The sequence below is a fragment of the Trachypithecus francoisi genome, unplaced genomic scaffold (genome assembly GCF_009764315.1).
Source record: "Trachypithecus francoisi isolate TF-2019V2 unplaced genomic scaffold, Tfra_2.0 Lachesis_group1, whole genome shotgun sequence".
NCBI lineage: Eukaryota > Metazoa > Chordata > Mammalia > Primates > Cercopithecidae > Trachypithecus > Trachypithecus francoisi.
The window spans coordinates 118444269-118463608 of NW_022681454.1; the positions used below are offsets into that span (position 1 = coordinate 118444269).

Sequence of the window (19340 nt, forward strand, 5' to 3'; positions counted from 1 at the left end):
GAGAGCCTGCCCCCCAGCCCCCCAAAAACAAAAAAAATGGAGAATTAGAAGTTCAATAACTCGTGCTGTTAGTTACTGGCAAGATCCCAGAAAGACAACGGTCTCATTTCTAGTTTATGTCCTTTCTACAATTTCCCATTTTCACTTAATATTAAAACACATAGTTGATTTGTGAAAAATAAAATCCTGATTACCGCCATTTCCATTGTGTAGTGCTAAGACAGTAGGGGGGCCAGGAACTTCAATTTCATACATCACATCAGATCCCTGAAGGAAAAGAAATATTTAAAAACTGAAACAGAATACAGACTGAAAATAATAGAGGCATTCATGAATAACATCAATATTCAAATACAGTACTCTCAGTAACATCTAGAATAAAATTGCTTTAAAAATTAGGTTATGAATACAACTTGCATTTGTTAGCAATTTTGCATATATCAACTGATTTGAACACATATATACGTATATGTACATATATATGTATATACACACATATATATGTATATACACACACATATATACGTATATATGTACACATATATATACGTATATACACACATATATACACACATATATATACACACTATATATATACACACACATATATACACACACACACATATATATAATGTAAAAGACCATGGAGAAAACATTTAAAATATTGTCTACCCTTAATACATTTTAAATATGTTGTTTGCCTGAAAACTTGACACTGGTAGACTTTCCTATCAAGTCTCTAGGAACAAATTATTCCCTTTGTCCTCTCTAGGTTAACTGGAGGGCTTTAACTTGGAATACATCCAAATATTTTAATAGACACAAAGTTACTTCCTAAGGAAAATGTTGGCCTTGCCTTTGGGTATTCCCAAAATCTGCTCCAGTTAGAGGCAGAATGACCTGCTACTTAGATTAAAAAAACAAGTTAGGTCCTTTTATATTTCTCAGTTTTTCAATTTTGCTACTTGTAATGCTTGTCATTTTGGGCACAGTATTTGTGATGCTGTTAAAGAATGAGTTAGAAGAACTTATACTCACATGGAAAAAATATCCATGATCTAGAATTCAAAGAAAACACAATTTGCAAAATGGGCCGGGCATGGTGGCTCACGCCTGTAATCCCAGCACTTTGGGAGGCTGAGGCGGGTGGATCATCAGGTCAGGAGTTCGAGACCAGCCTGACCAACATGGTGAAACCCTGTCTCTACTAAAAATACAAAGAAATTAGCCAGGCATGGCAGTGCGTGCCTGTAATCCTAGCTATTCAGGAGGCTGAGGGAGGAGAATCGCTTGAACCCAGGAGGCAGAGGTTGCAGTGAGCCGAGATTGCGCCACTACTCCAGCCTGGGTGACAGAGCAAGACTCTGTCTCAAAAAAGAAAAGAAAACACAATTTGCAAAATTATAGTAAATATGGTATGACATTTTTGTGTTTTTTTTTTTTTTGAGATGGAATCTCACTCTGTTGCCCAGGCTGAAATGCAATGGTGTGATCTCAGCTCGCTGCAACCTCCACCTTCTGGGTTCAAGTGATTCTCCTGTCTCATTTCCCCTAGTAGCTGGATTATAGCTGCAGGCCACCATGCCTGGCTAAGTTTTGTATTTTTAGTAGAGACAAAGTTTTGCCATGTTGGCCAGGTTGGTCTTGAACTCCTGATCTCAGGTGATCCATCTGCCTCAGCCTCCCACAGTGCTGGGATTACAGGCGTGATCCACCACACCGGGCCTAAAAAAGTTTAATGGTTATTTAGAAAACATAAGAAAGCCATATGCTTCATCTTTTTTTTTTTTTTTTTTTTTTTTTGAGCCAGGATCTGGTTCTGTCATACAGGCTGGAGTGCAGTTCAGTGGTGTGATCATAGCTCACTGCAGCCTTGACCTCCCAGGCTCAAGTGATGTTCCCACCTCCGCCTCCTGAGTAGCTGGGACTACTGGCATGCACCACCATGCCCAGCTAAACTTTTTTTTTAAGAGATGGGGGTCTCACTATGTTGCTCAGGCTGGTCTTGAATTCCTGGACTCAAGTGATCTTCCAACCTTGGCCTCCCAAAGTGCTGGGGTAATAGGCCTGAGCCACTGTGCTCAGCCCGCTTTATCTTTTATTTAAAATATCATTTTAAAATTTACAGTTTTCTACACATAACTATATAAACACAAAAGAATATACACAAAACTGTTAAAAAGAGGCAACCTCTGGAGTAATGGATTATTCATAGAGATAGATGGGGAGTGAGAAAAAAGTATGCAGTGCAGAGGGAAAGACTTCAATTTATGTTCTACAGATCTTTAGTAATTTTTTTAAAAAAGTAATAAGCATATGGCTCTCTTGTCAAACAAAGCAGAATCCTAGATTTCAGTCAATTTCTAATTGAATGCTAAACAGCTCCTGTTAAAAGCCTTGTTCAAAATAATTCATATTTAAAAGCACAGGCTATGGGGGAAATTAATCATTCATAACTCTAAAATGAACCTTTCTTCTTTTCCTTTTTTATTTTTATTTTTTTGAGATGGAATCTCCCTCTGTTACCCAGGCTGGAGTGCAGTGGCGCAATTTCAGCTCACTGCACAACCTCTGCCTCCTGGGTTCGAGTGCTCTCGTGCTTCAGCCTCCTTCCTTCTGAGTAACTGGGATTACAGGGGTGTGCTACTGCACCCGGCTAATTTTGTGTCTTTAGTAGAGATGGGGTTTCACCATGTTGGCCAGGCTGGTCTCAAACTCCTGGCCTCAAATGATCCTCCTGTCTCAGCCTCCCAAAGTGCTGGAATTACAGGTTTGAGCCACCATACCAAGCCTAAAATGAACCTTTAACATGACTTTGTCCCTTGGGGGTAAAAACCTCATAGACTCACTGGATCTTTCCTTCTACAAAAGCGCTGATGCCAAGAAATGGCCATCTGTCTATGCAATTCCAAAGAGTGAGATAGCCTGTGCTGGCATGGACTTAACAGCTAAACTTTTTCATCAACTGCACCAACTATTACCAGCCTGTTTCTGATCCAGTTCATCTATCTGTTATATGCTATTTACATTTAAATATTATTTTAAGCATCCTATAGAGTGTGTGTGTGTGTTTGTGTGTGTGCATGCATTTTACTGAAAGCCACTCTCAAGAAGATATAGTGATAACTATTATTACTCACAACAGTGACCTGAAGCAGTTGTTTTAGTCAATCGTGGTTTTTACCAGAAATATAAGGACATCAAAATGATTTTTCCCTCTATCACTCATTTACTTATCCAACAAATATTTACTGAGTGCTTATTCCATATACTTCCATAAATGCTGGATAAACTCAAGTTATATAAAACCCTCCCCCCAGCCCAATTTCTTCCTTTAATTTGATTTTTTGGGGAAGAGAAAGGTGATGGAAGAAGAAAACAAAACCAAAAGGCAGGCAAAGGTTATCTGTAGTCAAAGTACTCCATTCTGATAATAGTTCAGAAATTGTGGATGGTGAGGCAAAAAATATCCCTTTTCTTCCAAATATGCTTCTCTAAAAACTTACAAAAGAAGACATTTGACTCAAGTTAAAAAAATTAATGTGTCAAATTATTTTAAAATTGTTTCCATATATTTATATAAGCACTTAAAACAGTAACCACTACAGTTATTTATCTCAAGTACATAATGCTCATCAATATTCTTTCACATAAATTATAAAAAATTAGAAAAACACAAATAACAGCAACCTGTAAAACTCTGAGCACTCTGTCCTGGCAGGCCAATACAGGTGTGATACGAGATAATCTTTCCACTGGAAGGCAGATAACATCATTGATTTTATCCCCAGAAAGGTAATAATGTTGGTCTTTGCAGTCACAATAATGGTTATAGATGTAACTTGCACTGAGAAAGAGGTCTGAGCCAGATATGTGCCTGAGAACATTAAAATAGTAATTTTTAAAAATAAGCACAGGTACTGAATTTTTCTCAGAGATAAAAACAGAACAATTTACAGTTTACTAACATTTTATTATAGACTTAGAGAACACAGTTTTTAAAACTTTCTCCTACTTAATTTCTAGTCTTTTTGGTATAACACTGTTTTTGATTTTGAAAGCTGAAAATGAGAATGTTAAGGCCTCAGGCTTCCCAATAAAACTGAGCTCAGAAAAATGGAAAACAAAGACAAGATAATGATAATTTAACTGTCTATATCCAAAGGCAATTAATACGTCAAAAAATGACTTCTTTGTGTACTATGTGCCAAGTACTATCTTAAGCGATTTTTATGTATTAGATCAATTAATCATCATAACTCTATAAAATAGGGACCATTATTATTCCTTTTTACAGATGAATAATAAAATGTTAAATAACTTGCCTAATGGCACCTAATTATTAAGTAGTAGATTAGATTGCAACTCAGGTTTTTGCTCTAGAGTTAGCTTTCTTACCAGCACACTAATTTGCCTGAAAAAATCTATTTTAAGTGACTCTACCTCAAACTAAATAAGCAGCAGAAAAAAAAAATGATTTCATTAGAACTTTATTTTGAAAAGAGAAATGAAAACAAGTTCATTTCAAATTACACTTAACAAAATTTGTCAATAGTCATAACTACGTTCTAATTCTTAGACTAAATCAAGTTTTCACTTGGGTGAGCTAAAATGGCTTGACAAAAATTTATACGTAAGTGTGATATATTTTTCACTTCTAGATTGTTATTACCATATTTATCATAAAGAGGGTAATTTTATTTGAATGTTTCATGTATTCCTCTACCTCCAAGTTCTATTTAAAATTTTTTATATTAAAATTGTTATCTAAAGAGCTTATCCTATAATAATCATCCCTGATTTTCTCTTCTTCAGTTAAGTGGCCTCACTTTGTGGCTCTGCATATGATTGAATAGTCCTCTTACTATTTTTATCAACTTCATGAAATTCTCTCTGTTTTTCAAAAATTTAAATTCCATTTTGAAACCAATCTGTATTATATTTGCATTATATTGGCCAAAGTACTATTTAGCAATCACTATTGCTGACATGAGTGGGGATACACGGCAGCATTAAGCAGGAAAGGATGTGTAGTGACTAATGTTAAGTGGTCAGTTTCCTTACTGAGTATCTTCAAGTTATAACTTTTGTTTTCCTATAAAATCTTACAAATGTGGGGATTCAGATAATCAATTTTCAAAAACTGAGTAAAGAACTTTTCTATCCCATATTTGCCACTCTAGTAAAAACATTTAAGAAACCATTTAAAGAGACTATTACTGAGAAACTCTGTATCTTTCTCACACTACTATCCATATACCTGTCCGAATGTAGAGTTATGCTACTAACACATTATTTTTAGTATTTCACAATTATCATTGGCCATGTCTATATACAACTGTATTTCAAAAGTGTTACTATTCTTGTTAAACCATTTGAAATTACATATTTCCACTTATCATTGTTTGTTATCTAATTTTACCAAACCAACATTTTACATCTCAAACATCAGGAGATACGCTGTGCATTATACAAAACTTTGGGCTGAATCAGTTGTTTCTAGCCTAAGCATCTGACTGATTATACAACTTGGCTGCACTAGATTCAAAGGAAGAATTTAAAAAATAAAAATAAAACCTACTCCTGGTTATTCTGATTCAGTAGGTATGAGGTGGGACAAGGAATTAAGTGTCCCAAGGGATTCTTCTAAGTAGCAAATTTAAGAAAGAGTGAATTAGATTAATTTTAAAGCCCTTTTCAGCTCCCTGTGATTCAAAAACTAAAATCTGAATTGCAAAATTTCACATCAGGAAGCCATTTAGGGAGCTATATTTCACTTAGAGTCTTATCTTATATACCTGAAATTATACCCTATTGGTAATCACTAACTTTGACAGCCTTTTAACATAACGATGCTACCTGAAAACCAGAATTAGCAAAAATAGCCAAGGAACATAAAGGTAAATGTCTAGAGATTTATTTTCAATTTTTTCCCATACCTTGATAATGAATCAAAACTGAACCAAGTAGTCAAAAATGATCGTATAAATATGATGAAGTTTTTTAAAACAAAATTTCAACAACCAATTTCATATTGATTGTAGGTCAAATTTAGTTTCTGACTAATAAAATACCTTTAGTTAATTTCATTTTCCAGAAAGCCTATTAAGATATGATACTTAATCAGCTGCCTTACATCTATCCAAAATATTATATATAAGTATGTAAAAATACAAAAAGGAACAATAGACATACATAGCTTTAATGCTTTCAGTGAGGTTTGTTTCAAAAGAGAGGAACTGTTTTCCTCTTTTTGTGAAGGCTCTAATCTCAGATGCTGCAGCAATAAAAATTTTCTCCTGAGGTGTGTTGAGAACCCCTCCCAGTTCCAGTCTTGCAATCTTCGGCCCCGGTAAAGTCTTGAACACTGCCTGAAAAAAATCATTCATGAAAAAAGTACACAAATTATTGTGAGCATTTTTTCCTTTACAATACAAAATGTTATGTTAAATTTGCAAAATATTATCGTTCCACTATACAGAAATAATTTTAGATAATAATCTGTACACTTTAGTAGGTCTTCAGGTTTTTTGCTGTACTCAACTTTTAAATATATATTCCCACACATATTTGCATGATGTCATTGAAATCTAAATCCTTACAATTCAAAGTACAGTTCACTAAGCAGCAGTGTTAGCATCACTAAATTCATTTAAAATGCAGATCAAATGAATGAGACTCTGTATTTTAACAAGATTCCCCAGCAAGTTCCTATGCATATTGAAGTTTTAGAGGCACTGGCTTAAACAATACTCCTATGAACAGGGAAGTCCATTTGGCAAATTCTTTAATGAGGTCCAATGAACATGTTTTTACACTTCAATCATCTTTTAAAACTAATCTTTCCTGGTTTCTTTACAATTTTTATAAATTTTAATAGTAAAGGACTATAGAATTTACTGAAAATGTGAATGTATGACTTAATACCTATAATCATATATCTATTTAACTGAAAACAATATTCATTTCATTAATTTTTTCATGGTTATTTTCCATTTTATTATTTGCACCAGCTTCTCCTCCTCCACTTCCTCCCCATGACTTTATATACAGAGAATAAGATATCTGGGAGAATATGAATAATGGAAACACTGAGTTTCTGGTAGTTTTTACTCTCTTCATCTTTTTGGAAATTCCATATAGTATATAATGAATACCAGAATTCACATCTCAGACTCATCATTCTAAATTTCTAATTATGACCTGTAAATATGATAATATAACAGTAATAACTTCCTTGATTAGGTTAAATTAAGTGGCAAAGGTTGTAGGTTAGTTGCTTCCATGATTACATTATGCTACATAAGATTCTTTCTTAGCAGACTAGAGAAATTTCCTGCCGGCTTTGAAGAATTAGATTACCATGTTGTGAGAAGGACTGTGAGAGGACCACACAGCGAGAAATTGTAGAGACCTCAAGGAACTGAGAGCAGCCCCTGGTTTACAGATATTAATAAAGTGGGGACCTCAGTCCTGTAATAGCAAGGAGTTGAATTCTGCAAACAACCACATGAGCTTGGAATAAGACCCCACACTCTAGAAAGGAACACAGCTTAGCTGACACCTAAATTGCAGCTATGTGAAACCTTGAGCACAAACTCCTGTGCTACAGAAACTGTTAGATAATAAATGCATGTTAAGGCCCTAAATTTGAGGTAATATATTACATAGCGTAGAAAAGTAACCCACAACCACAGGATGCCAAAGGTGCCTTACAACTAGCTAGCAAATGACTTTTGTGCTGCCTGCAGACTCATACCTCACATTAACTACTTCCCTCAGAACCCATTTTCCATTATCTGTATTTTAGGAAATTTTTAACCTAGTATATTCAATAAATAGTGCATTCTGTTTTAGAGAACTATTTTTCCCCTTCACAAGGCTATACTTACTCCTGCTTCTCCTTTCTTCATGCCAAAGCACATAACTACCCCATCATGATCCCCAATAACCACCTGTAATAGATGGAAGAGAATCTAAAATTACTATTATTAATATTATGACCTAATAATTATATACAGGGAAAGCAAGATTCTTAATTTATAAATATTGACTTAATAGAGAACAGAAAATCTAGGAAAGACACCCCCACAAAAAAAAATCCTCAAAAGAACAAGAGCCAAAAGAGAAGGATATGGAGGGTCATTAGAAAAGTAATTGGCCATAGATTTTGTTCCTATAATGTTAATAGGACAACACAAATATGGTTTTTTTGTTTGTTTGTTTGTTTGTTTTTCAACTTTTATTGTAGGTTCTGGGAATCCACATGCAGGTTGTTATGAAGGTATACTTCCAGACAATGGATTATGGTCAGAAATGCCTACAAAGTAATTTTTTTTTCATAACTGGAGCATAAGAACATTTTAAGATTAACTTTTAAAACAGATTATCAAATAAAGTTGTGAGTGACATATTTAATAATTTTAAACACCTTTTTTAAAAGTAAAATTTCAATGTATGAAAATGTACACAAAATATTATAATGAATTATCATGTGCCCATCACCTAGTTTCAACAATTACCAACATGCAGACAATGAATTATTTTGAAATAAATATAGAGGGACATTTTAGCACTTCTTCCCAAAAGGAGATATCAAACAACCTTGGACCAGTTCCAGTCCATGGCCTGTTGGGTACCTGGCCACACAGCAAGAGGTGAGCAGCGGGAAAGCGATCATTTACAGACTGAGCTCCGCCTCCTGTCACATTGGCAGCGTCATATTAGAGTCTCATAGAAGCACAGACCCTATTGTGAACTGCACGTGGTTGTATGCTCCTTAGGAGAATCAAACTAATTCCTGATGATCTGAGGTAGAACACAGTATCATCACAAAACAATCCCAGCCCCATTGGTGGAAAAACTGTCTTCCACGAAACTGTTTCCTCGTGCTTAAAAAGTTTGGGAGCTCTGGTTTAAGAAACTACTAATCTGGCCGGGCGCGGTGGCTCAAGCCTGTAATCCCAGCACTTTGGGAGGCCGAGACGGGCGGATCACGAGGTCAGGAGATTGAGACCATCCTGGCTAACACGGTGAAACCCCGTCTCTACTAAAAAAAATACAAAAAACTAGCCGGGCGAGGTGGCGGGCGCCTGTAGTCCCAGCCACTCGGGAGGCTGAGGCAGGAGAATGGCGTAAACCCGGGAGGCGGAGCTTGCAGTGGGCTGAGATCTGGCCACTGCACTCCAGCCTGGGCGACAGAGCGAGACTCCGTCCCAAAAAAAAAAAAAAAAAAGAAACTACTAATCAAGTTTAGGCATAGTATCAAATAGGAAGAGTCACAATCATCTGAAAGAGTTATTTAAATACCCCTCCTTATTTCCAACTATGTATCTATGTAAGCTGATTTTCTTCAAATATTTCAACCAAAACAACATAGCATGAGATTGAATGCAGTAAACAAATATGAAAATCTATGTGTGTATGCTTATGCCAGACATTAACGAAGTTGCAAAAAGTGTAACATAATGACACTATACTCACTAAATTCTTTTTTGTTTTGAAAAATAATTTTTTTCATAAAGACGTGTTATATAAACATGTAATGAGTTAATTTTTTAATAAAATAGTTTAAGCATTTCTTAGTCTTCATTTTAATACAGTAAGTATTGATACATACAACTTACATAAAAAAATGTTGTTTGGGATCCTCAATCATTTAATTGTGTAAAGGGGTGCTGAGACCAAAAAGTTTCAGAAGTGCTAATCTAGTAGACTTAATACAATAAATGACAATCAGAAATCTGTTGGTTTACCTTTTTTATTCATTTAATTTTATTTTTTAATTGACAACAATTATATGTATTTGTGGGGTACACAGCAATGTTTCAATACATATAACATATACTGATCACACTGGGATAATTAGCATACCCATCATCTAAAATACTGATCACTTCTCTGTGCTGGGATCAGTCAATATATTCTTTTTAGCTATTTGAAACTATATATTGTTAACTATAGTCATCCTATAGTGGTATAGACTACTTGAGCTTATTCTTCCTATCTAGCTATAATTTTATATCCTTTAATAAATGCCTCCCTATCCCTCCCTTCCCTCTACTCTTTGCAGCCTCTAGTATTCTCTGTCCTACTTTTTACTTTAACGTGACCAAATTTTTTTAGCTTCCACATATTAAGGAGAACATGTGGTGTTCAACTTTCTGTTCCTGGTTTATTTCACTTAACATAATGTCCTCCAGTTCCATCTATGTTATTACAAATGACAGGATTTCATTCTTCTCGCTCTTTTTTTATTTTTTTGAGACAGAGTTTTACCTTTGTCGCCCAGGCTGGAGTGCAACGGTGCCATCTCAGCTCACTGCAACCTCTGCCTCCAGGGTGCAAGTGATTCTCCCATGTCAGTCCCCCAAATAGCTGGAATTACAGATGTCTGCCACCATGCCTGGCTAATTTTTGTATTTTTAATACAGATGGGGTTTCACCATGTTGGCCAAGCTGGTCTCCAACTGCTGACCTCAGGTGATCCGCCCGCCTCGGTCTCCCAAAGTGCTGGGATTACACGCATGAGTCACCGTGCCTGGTCAGGATTTCATTATTTTTTATTGCTGAACAGTATTCCATTGTGTATGTATACCACATTTTTTTATACATTCATCTGTTGTTAAACACCCAGGCTGATTCCGTATCTTGGCTATTGTGAACAATGCTGCAATAAAACATGGGGGTGCAAATTGTCTCTTTGATATAATGATTTCCTTTCCTTTGGGTAAATTCACAGTAGTGGGGTTGCTAGATCATATGGCAGCCCTATTTGTAGTTTTTGAAAAATCCTACGTACTGTTTTCTATAGTGGATGTACTATCCCACCAATGGCACAGAAGAGTTTCCTTTCTCCACATTCTTGCTAGTATTTGTTGTTTTTTGGTTTTTTGTTTTCTTGTCTTTTTGATAACAGCCATTCTAACTGGGGTAAGATGATATTTCATTGTGGTTTGATTTGCATTTTCCTGATGATTAATGATAAGTATTTTTTCCTATTTTTTGGTCATTTGTATGTATTCTTTTGAGAAATGTCTGTTTAGATCATTTGCCCACTTTTTAATCAGATTGCTTGTTTGTTTGCTATTGGTATGTTTGAGTTCCTTGTATATTCTGGATATTGATTCCTTGCTGGATGAGTAGTTTGCAAATATTTTAAATCCCATTCTATAGGTTGTCTTCTCGCTCTTGTTTCCTTTCCTGTGTTTCAAGCTTTTTGGTTTGATATGATCCCATTTGCTTATTTTTGCTTTTGTTGTTTGTGCTTTTGAGGTCTTGTTCATTAAATATTTCCCCAGACCAATGTCCTAAAGCATTAACATTTAGGTCTTTTTTTGTTTTTGTTTTGTTTTGCTTTTTTGAGATGGAGTCTTGCTCTCCCAAGTAGCTGCAATTACAGGTGCCTGCCACAACGACCAGCTAATTTTCTGTATTTCTAGTAGAGATGGGGTTTCACCATGTTGGCCAGGTTGATCTCGAACTCCTGACCTCAAGTAATCCACAAGCCTCGGCCCCCCAAATTGCAGGGATTACAGGTGTGAGCCACCACACCTGGCCACATTTAGGTCTTTGATCCATTTTGTGTTCATTTTTATATGGGGTGAGAGGGTGAGAGGTGGAAGTCTTGGTTTCATCCTTCTGCATATGAATATCCAGTTTACCCAGCACCATTTATTGAAGAGGCTGTCCTTTCCCCAGAGGGTGTTCTTGGCTCTTTGGTCAAAAATTAGTTGGTTGTAGATATGTGGATTAATTTCTGAGTTCTCTATTCTGTTTTATGTTCTCTGTGTCTCTGTGTTTTTATGCCAGTATTATGCTGTTTTGGTTACTACAGCTTTGTAGTATATTTTGGGATCTGGTAGTATAATGCCCCAGCTTTGTTCTTTTTACTCAGGATTGCTTTGACCATTTGGGGTCTTTGTGGTTCCATACAAATTTTAAGTTTTTTTTTTCTCTTTCTGTGAAGAATGACATTGGTATTTTGATAGAGATTGCATTGAATTGTAGATTGCTTTGGGTGGTATTGTCATTTTAACAATATTAATTCTTCCAATCCATGAACATGGGATGTTTTTCCATTTGTTTGTATCCTCTTTAATTTCTTTCATCAGTGTTTTATAGTTTTCCTTATAGAGGTCTTTCATTTCCTTGGTTAATTTATTACTAAGTATTTTATCTTTTATTTATTATAATTGGGACTGTGTTCTTGATTTCTTTTTCAGTTAGTTTGTGGTGTATAAAAACACTACTAATTTCTGTATATTAATTTTGTATCCTGCAACTTTACAGAATTCATTTGTCAGTTCTAAGAATTTTTTTTTTACAGTTTTTAGGTTTTCCTTTCTTTTTTTTTTGAGACAGAGTCTTGCTCTGTCGCCCAGGCTGGAGGGCAGTGGTGCGATCTCGGCTCACTGAAAGCTCCACCTCCTGGGTTCACGCCATTCTCCTGCCTCAGCCTCCCGAGTAGCTGGGACTACAGGCGCCTGCCACCATGCCCGGCTTTTTTTTATTTATTTACTTTTATTTTTACTTTTTTTAGTAGAGATGGGGTTTCACCATGTTGGCCAGGATGGTCTCGATCTCCTGACCTCATGATCCACTCACCTCGGCCTCCCAAAGTGCTGGGATTACAGGAGTGAGTCACCGTGCCCGGCTGAGTCTTTAGGTTTTTCTATATATAGGATCATGTCATCTGCAAACAGATAATTTGATTCTCCTTTCCAATCTGGATACACTTTATTTCTTTTTCTTGTATAATTGCTCTGGCTAAGATTTCTAGTACTATATGTAATTGTTGATTCATCTTGCTAAATGTTTATATATCAGGATAAAGTATTTTTTGCAGTTTTAAAATACTTGGCTAGTCTACTAAGAAACTGTAATTGTTTTGTGGAAATAATAGGATCAATATTTCTTTAAACATAATCAGTGTTGTTAAGTACAAAGTTTAACATCAAAATATTTAATGACTTTAAAATATGAGAAAGTTTAAAGAGAACATTTTCTTGATATCTTATTCTACTTTATATTTCTTTTTTCATACATCTGATACACAGAAAAATGGAGTATGGTTTTTAAGTTTGCCTACACTATTTACTAATGGTATGTAATAATTTTAATGTCCAAGAAAATTATTGTCTATAAATGTCCCTCGGTATTCCAATTTCTGTTCAAATTTTTAAAAAATCATTTCCATTTTAACATTAGCATTTTTAAGAGAATAACTTAACAATAAAGAAGGAAATAGGAGCCTCTTCTCTGTCAGTACTAGCGAATAGTGGAGAAATCAGAATCTATACGGTACCTTTTGTGTAGCTCTGTGTCTTGAGGCAGGAAGTAGCTTCATAGTCTTCTGAGATGTTACTCCAACCTAAAGAAAAACACCAGGTGCTTAGTGAATTTAATCTGAAGTTATTACAGAGATTAAAAGGATCAGCAGATTTAGGTTATAGTGAACCTTTTTGTTAAACTGAAATTAGTGATATAACTATTATCAGTAATTAACTTATTTTCTAATGAGGTATGTCATATTAGTCAGAATACATATACAAAACAACCAAAATAGTAAAATTTATCCTATAAAGTTGCCAAGCCAAAAATAGTTGTGTAAGATGACTGTCAAGATGCTTTATTTAAAAATATCTCTAGAAGCCTTCTTTTCCAACTGCATACAGTTGTTGAGCAAAGTGATTCAAGAACTTTGAAGATAGATTATAGTTACTAAAAATGCAATGTTAAAACCACATGCAGTGGCTCATGCCTGTAATCTCAGCACTTTGGGAGGCTGAGGTTGGAGGATCACTTGAGCCTAGGTGTTCAACACCATCCAGGCAACACAAGAGACTCTGTCTCTACAAAAAATAAAAAATTAGCTAGACATGGTGGTGCATGCCTGTAGGCCCAACTACTTGGAAGGCTGAGGCAGGAGGATAACTTGAGTCCAGGAATTTGAGGCTTTGGTGAGTCATGATCATGCCACATGCCACTGTACTCCAGATTGGCTGGGTGACAGAACAAGACCCTGTCTCAAAACAACAACAACAACAACAACAACGATTTCTGCTAAAATAACAAACATAATGATGGCCATAATATCCAATCTAACGGGTGAAGATTATTTTACAAAAAAATACAGAGGATGAAAGCAGCAGGGAACTGTCACTGCTGGTGTATAGTTAGGAGAAGAGGATGGGACCAATGGGAGAGAAATTGGTGAAAACAACACATCATGATAAAACTGTCATATAGTATAAATGACTTTATTCTGAATTCCAGAAAATTGTATTAAAGTCATCTGTTTAGATTTGTATTTCTGAAACATCAATCTAGCAAGTGATGTGAAGGATGGCTTGGAGGGAGATGAAGCTGGTGTTCAGGAGCCCAGTTTGGAGGTTATTTCAATTATTCAAGCAAGAGAAGATGAGAACCCAAATGAGGGTAATAGAGATGAAAGACACGGGACAGATTCAAGAGATATTTGGGAGTTAAAAGCAGTAAGATGTGGTGACCAGTTGGATATGGAAGATATTAAGGTGGGAAGTAGATAGCATAAACCCCTAGAAAATTGACTGGGCAAACATTTGTACCATTAGCTGAAATGAGATGGCCTAAAAATATGGTGAGGAATTGGGGTAGAGAGAATTTTAGGTCTGAAAGGAATTCTGAAAGGCAGTGTGGTGTAACAAAAAAACACCAGTTCTGGAGTCCGAGACTTTGATTCAAATAGCAAATCCCTAATTTTTAGCTATTAAGCAAATTACTTACCTTCTTTAACCCCTTAGATCCTCATTTATAATATTGTCTACTTTGCAAATTCTTTTTTTTTTTTTTTTGAGACGGAGTCTCGCTCTGTCACCCAGGCTGGAGTGCTGTGGCCAGATCTCAGCTCACTGCAAGCTCCGCCTCCCGGGTTTACGCCATTCTCCTGCCTCAGCCTCCCCAGTAGCTGGGACTACAGGCGCCGCCACCTCGCCCGGCTAGTTTTTTGTATTTTTTTAGTAGAGACGGGGTTTCACCGTGTTAGCCAGGATGATCTTGATCTCCTGACCTCGTGATCCGCCCGTCTCGGCCTCCCAAAGTGCTGGGATTACAGGCTTGAGCCACCGCGCCCGGCCTACTTTGCAAATTCTTATGAGGATTAAATATGTTGGTAGGTATGCTAAATTCTTAGAATAAGCTAGATACACATTAAACTGTTTTCATTGCTTTTTTTCCCCCTTCTCGAGACAGTCTCACTCTGTCTCCCCGGGTAGAGTGCAGTGGCATGATGTCGGCGCACTGCAGCCTGCCTCCTGAGTTCAAGCTATTCTCCTGCCTTAACCTCCCGAGTAACTGGGATTACAGGCGCCCGCCACCACGCCGGGCTAATTTTTGTATTTTTTGTAGAGACGAGGTTTAACCGTGTTGGCCAGGGTGGTCTCGAACTACTGACCCTAGGTGATCCGCCCGCCTCGGCCTCCCAAAGTGCTGGGATAACAGGCGTGAGCCACCGCCCCCGGCCCAGTTTTCATTGCCTTTACTATGATCTGCCTGGTGCGGTCCAGCTCACAGTAAGAAACAAGTGCCCGGTGCTTCGGAGAACGGTCCGGGTAGAGATGGAGATTGAGGATTAGAGGCCCTCAGGCAGCCACGGCTAGGGAGCAGGAGAAGGGCCCTGGGGGGAATCCGGGATCAGACCGTGTCAGCATTTTCAGAGCATCCTCAGGACCCGGCAGGAGCCAGCACCGTGGGGGCTTGCGCCGCTTTTCCCCGGTCGCCTTGGACCATCACAGAAAAGAGGGAGCTGCCCAAAGGCGGGGCGCTGAGAGGTCGGCACCCAGCCCGGCTCCTTCGCCTCCGCACCAGCTCCTGGAGACCAAGACTTTCGGCAGTGGAAGGAAGGAATCCTCTTTGGGAGCTGGGCTTGTCCAGCGCGGCGCCCGCCCCATCCCTTGGGTTTACCTGTAGATAATCCATTCGGTTTAAAATCGGATCCATGATGACAAAGCGGAGGGGCTAAGCAGCGCCGGACAAGAACAGGAGGGACAGAGACTTCCGGCCCGCAGGCCTCCCATCCAGTCAAAAAGCCGCCCGCGGCCCCTCAGAATCCAGCTCCAGCTACCGCGCCCACTTCCTGGGCTGCAAAGGCCGGGCAACAGGGCAGTGGCGTCCTGCGTGACGTCAGTACGCTGCTGCGAGGGGCTCCTGGATGAATATGAAGGCCCGCCCCTTTCCCGAAGCACCGCCCACTAGTAGCGTGTTCCAATCAGAGGCGGAGAGGAACTAAGGGCGCGAGGGCCTGGAGACCCAGACAGGGCGGTTTCCACAGAGACCCCAGATGCAGCCTTGGCCCCACCCTCACCCCGCCCAGATCTAATACTGGACTTCTTTCCTCATCGCTGTAGAAAAAACTAGTTAAGCCTACTAGATTCTGACCGATTTCTCTCTGACATTGGAAAGGGTCCCGCGAAGAATTAGGTTCCACCGTTATAGGTGTTAGCTTACAGCAGCGGTTCTCAGACTTTTGGCCTTAGGACTTATTTACAAAACTCTTAAAAAACCGTTGAGGACCACAAAGCCATTTGCTTTTTGTGGGTTTTCTCTCATTTTTATTTATTTTTTATTTCAATAGTTTTGGGTGTACCAATGGGTTTTGGTTACATGGATGAACTCTTGAGTGGCGAATTCCGAGATTTTAGTGTACCTGTCACCCACCAGTGTACACTGTACCCAATATGTAGTCTTTTATCCCTCACCCTGCTCCCAATCTCCTCCCCACCTGGAGTCCCCAGAATCCATTACATCACTCTGTATGTCTTTGCCTCCTCGTAACTTAATCCCACTTATAAGTGAGAACGTGCAGTATTTGGTTTTTTATTCCTAAGTTACTTCACTTAGAATAATGGCCTCCAGCTCCATCCAAGTTGCTGCCAAAAGATATTATTTCGTTCCTTTTTATGGCTGAGTAGTATTCAATGGTGTATATATATACTACTTTTTTTATTCACTCCTTAGTCAATGGACACTTAGGTTGGTTCCATATCTTTGCAATTGCGAATTATGCTGCTACAAACATGCATATATATGTGTCTTTTTCCTTTGGGTAGATACCCAATAGTGGGATTGCTGGATTGAATGGTAGCTCCACTTTTATTTATTTATGGAAGCTTTATACTGTTTTCCATAGTGGTGGTATTAATTTACATCCCCCAAGCAGTGCAAAAGTGTTCCCTTTTCACCATATCCACGCCAACATCTACTGTTTTTAATTTTTTTTTTTTTTTTTTTTTTTTTTTTTAGATAGAGTCTTGCTCTTATTCCCTAGGCTGGAGTGCAACGGCACTATCTAGGCTCACTGCAACCTCCGGCTCCTGGGTTCAAGTGATTCTCCTGCCTCAGCCTCCCGAGTAGCTGGGATTACAGGTGCCCGCCACCATGCCTAGCTAATTTTTGTATTTTTGGTAGAGACAGCGTTTTGCCATGTTGGCCTGGCTGGTCTCAAACTCCTGACCTCGTGATTTGCCCGCCTCATGGCCATTCTTGCAGGAGTAAGGTGGTATCTCACTGTTGTTTTAATTTGCATTTCCCTGGTGATTTAGTGATGTTGAGCATTTTTTCAGGTTTGTTGGCTATTTGTATATCTTCTTTTGAAAAATGTCCTTTGCCCACTTTTTGATGAGATTGTTTTTTTCTAAGTGATTTGTTTGAGTTCCTTGTAGATTCTAGATACAAGTCCTTTATCAGATGCACAATTTGAAAATATTTTATTTTACTCTATGGACTATTTACTGATTATTTCTTCTGCTGTGCAGAAGCTTTTTAGTTTAATTAGGTCCCATTTATTTATTTTTGTTTTTGTTGCATTTGGCTAATGTCCAAAAGAGTTTTTCCAATGTTATCTTCTAAAATTTTTTGGTTTCAGGTCTTAAATTTAAGTCTTTGATTCATCTTGAGTTGATTTTTGTATAAGGTGAGAGATGGGAATCCAGTTTCATTCTTCTACATGTGGCTAAACCAGTTTTCCCAGCACCATTTATTGAATAGGGTGCCCTTTTCCCAATTTACGTTTTTGTATGCTTTGTCGAAGATCAGTTGATTGTAAGTACTTGGCTTTATTTCTGGGTTCTCTATCTGTTCCATTGGCCTATGTGTCTTTTTTTTTTTTTTTTTTTTTTACCAGTACTATGCTGTTTTGTCAACTAGCCTTGCAGTATAATTTGAAGTCTGGTAACATGATGCCTCCAGATTTGTTCTTTTTGCTTATTATTACTTTGGCTATTCAGGCTCTTTTTCGGTTCCATATGAATTTTAGAACTTTTGTTTTAGTTCTGTGAAAAATAGTAATGATATTTTGATGGCAATTACACTGAATCTGTAGATTGCTTTGGAAAGTATGAAGACCATTTGTTTATATGAGTTTACCTATTGATTTTAACCATATTAGACATTAGAACTGAAAACAGTGTTTTTTAAAAACCTATGACAAATATCTTAATTAAAAATATTTTCCAAAATCAAAAAGTAAAATGAAATAACTGGTACTGTGTGCAAATCTATTTTCTGTCCATTTTAATAGTAGACAGGAGGAGCTTCAAATCTGCTACTGCATTCAATCTATTGTTATATGTTGTTTTTGTTCATGTATATGAAGAAAATTTCATCCAAACTCAACAAGGGGTAGTTTTTTGAAAGGTTAGTTGCAATGTGAAATGTGACTTCGTTACATAACATCAAAAAATCCCATCTGTTAGTACCACCATGGATCTCATCAGTAAAGTCCCGAGTATGGGAGTTCTGTCAAACTTAGATGGCGAATACATATTTTCCAAAATTCAAATTTGTGCTTGGAAGTTTGAAATTTACACATTGGCAACAAATGTCGATTGTTTTCCTCGAACTGATAGGTTCCCTTCTTGAATTCACAAGAAAGTAAATGCCAAATATCTAAGTCTGAATAATCATGATTTGTCAGTAATTCCTTCAAATAAAAATAGTGTCCCATGAAAAAAGCAGCAAGTTCAGCTAGCAGTTCAATCCCACAAGTGCTTTTCCTTGAGACAGCTAATGTACTTCAGTATTCAGTAGAAGGATTTTATACATACTTCTTATGTCATCACATAGAACATTTAAAAAGACATATTCAAGAGTTAAGATGTAATAAATGAGGGCTGAATCAGAAGAAAGAAAAAAAGAAAAAAGATAATATTAACAATGTTGCTGCTTCGTAAAGGACATTTTTATATGAAATGGTTTTTGTTTCCTATCAGTGCATGGCATGTAGAATATAGTGTCTACTAGTACAGTTTGGAGCCACTATTTTGATTTATGCTTAAGCACTAGCAGTATTAACCACCATTGTT

At 37.3% G+C, this 19340-nt stretch overlaps 1 protein-coding gene across 3 annotated transcripts in view; it reads right to left on the reverse strand.

Moving 5' to 3' along the window:
- The window catches only part of BBS7 (Bardet-Biedl syndrome 7), a 56537-nt gene extending 40370 nt beyond the window's left edge, over nt 1–16167 (reverse strand). For 2 of the 3 annotated variants that reach the window (XR_004438103.1, XM_033215156.1), the window contains exons 1-6: nt 15943–16167; nt 13307–13372; nt 7893–7955; nt 6196–6371; nt 3691–3877; nt 195–267 (exon numbers count right to left, since the gene is read on the reverse strand). Coding sequence is in view for 2 of the 3 variants with exons in the window: in XM_033215156.1 (XP_033071047.1) it covers nt 195–267; nt 3691–3877; nt 6196–6371; nt 7893–7955; nt 13307–13372; nt 15943–15978 (601 nt within the window). In the remaining variant the exon portion in view is untranslated. The remainder of the gene's footprint in view (nt 1–194; nt 268–3690; nt 3878–6195; nt 6372–7892; nt 7956–13306; nt 13373–15942) is intronic. The other variant, XM_033215154.1, reaches the window with a different exon arrangement.
- Between the last annotated feature and the right edge of the window lie 3173 nt (nt 16168–19340).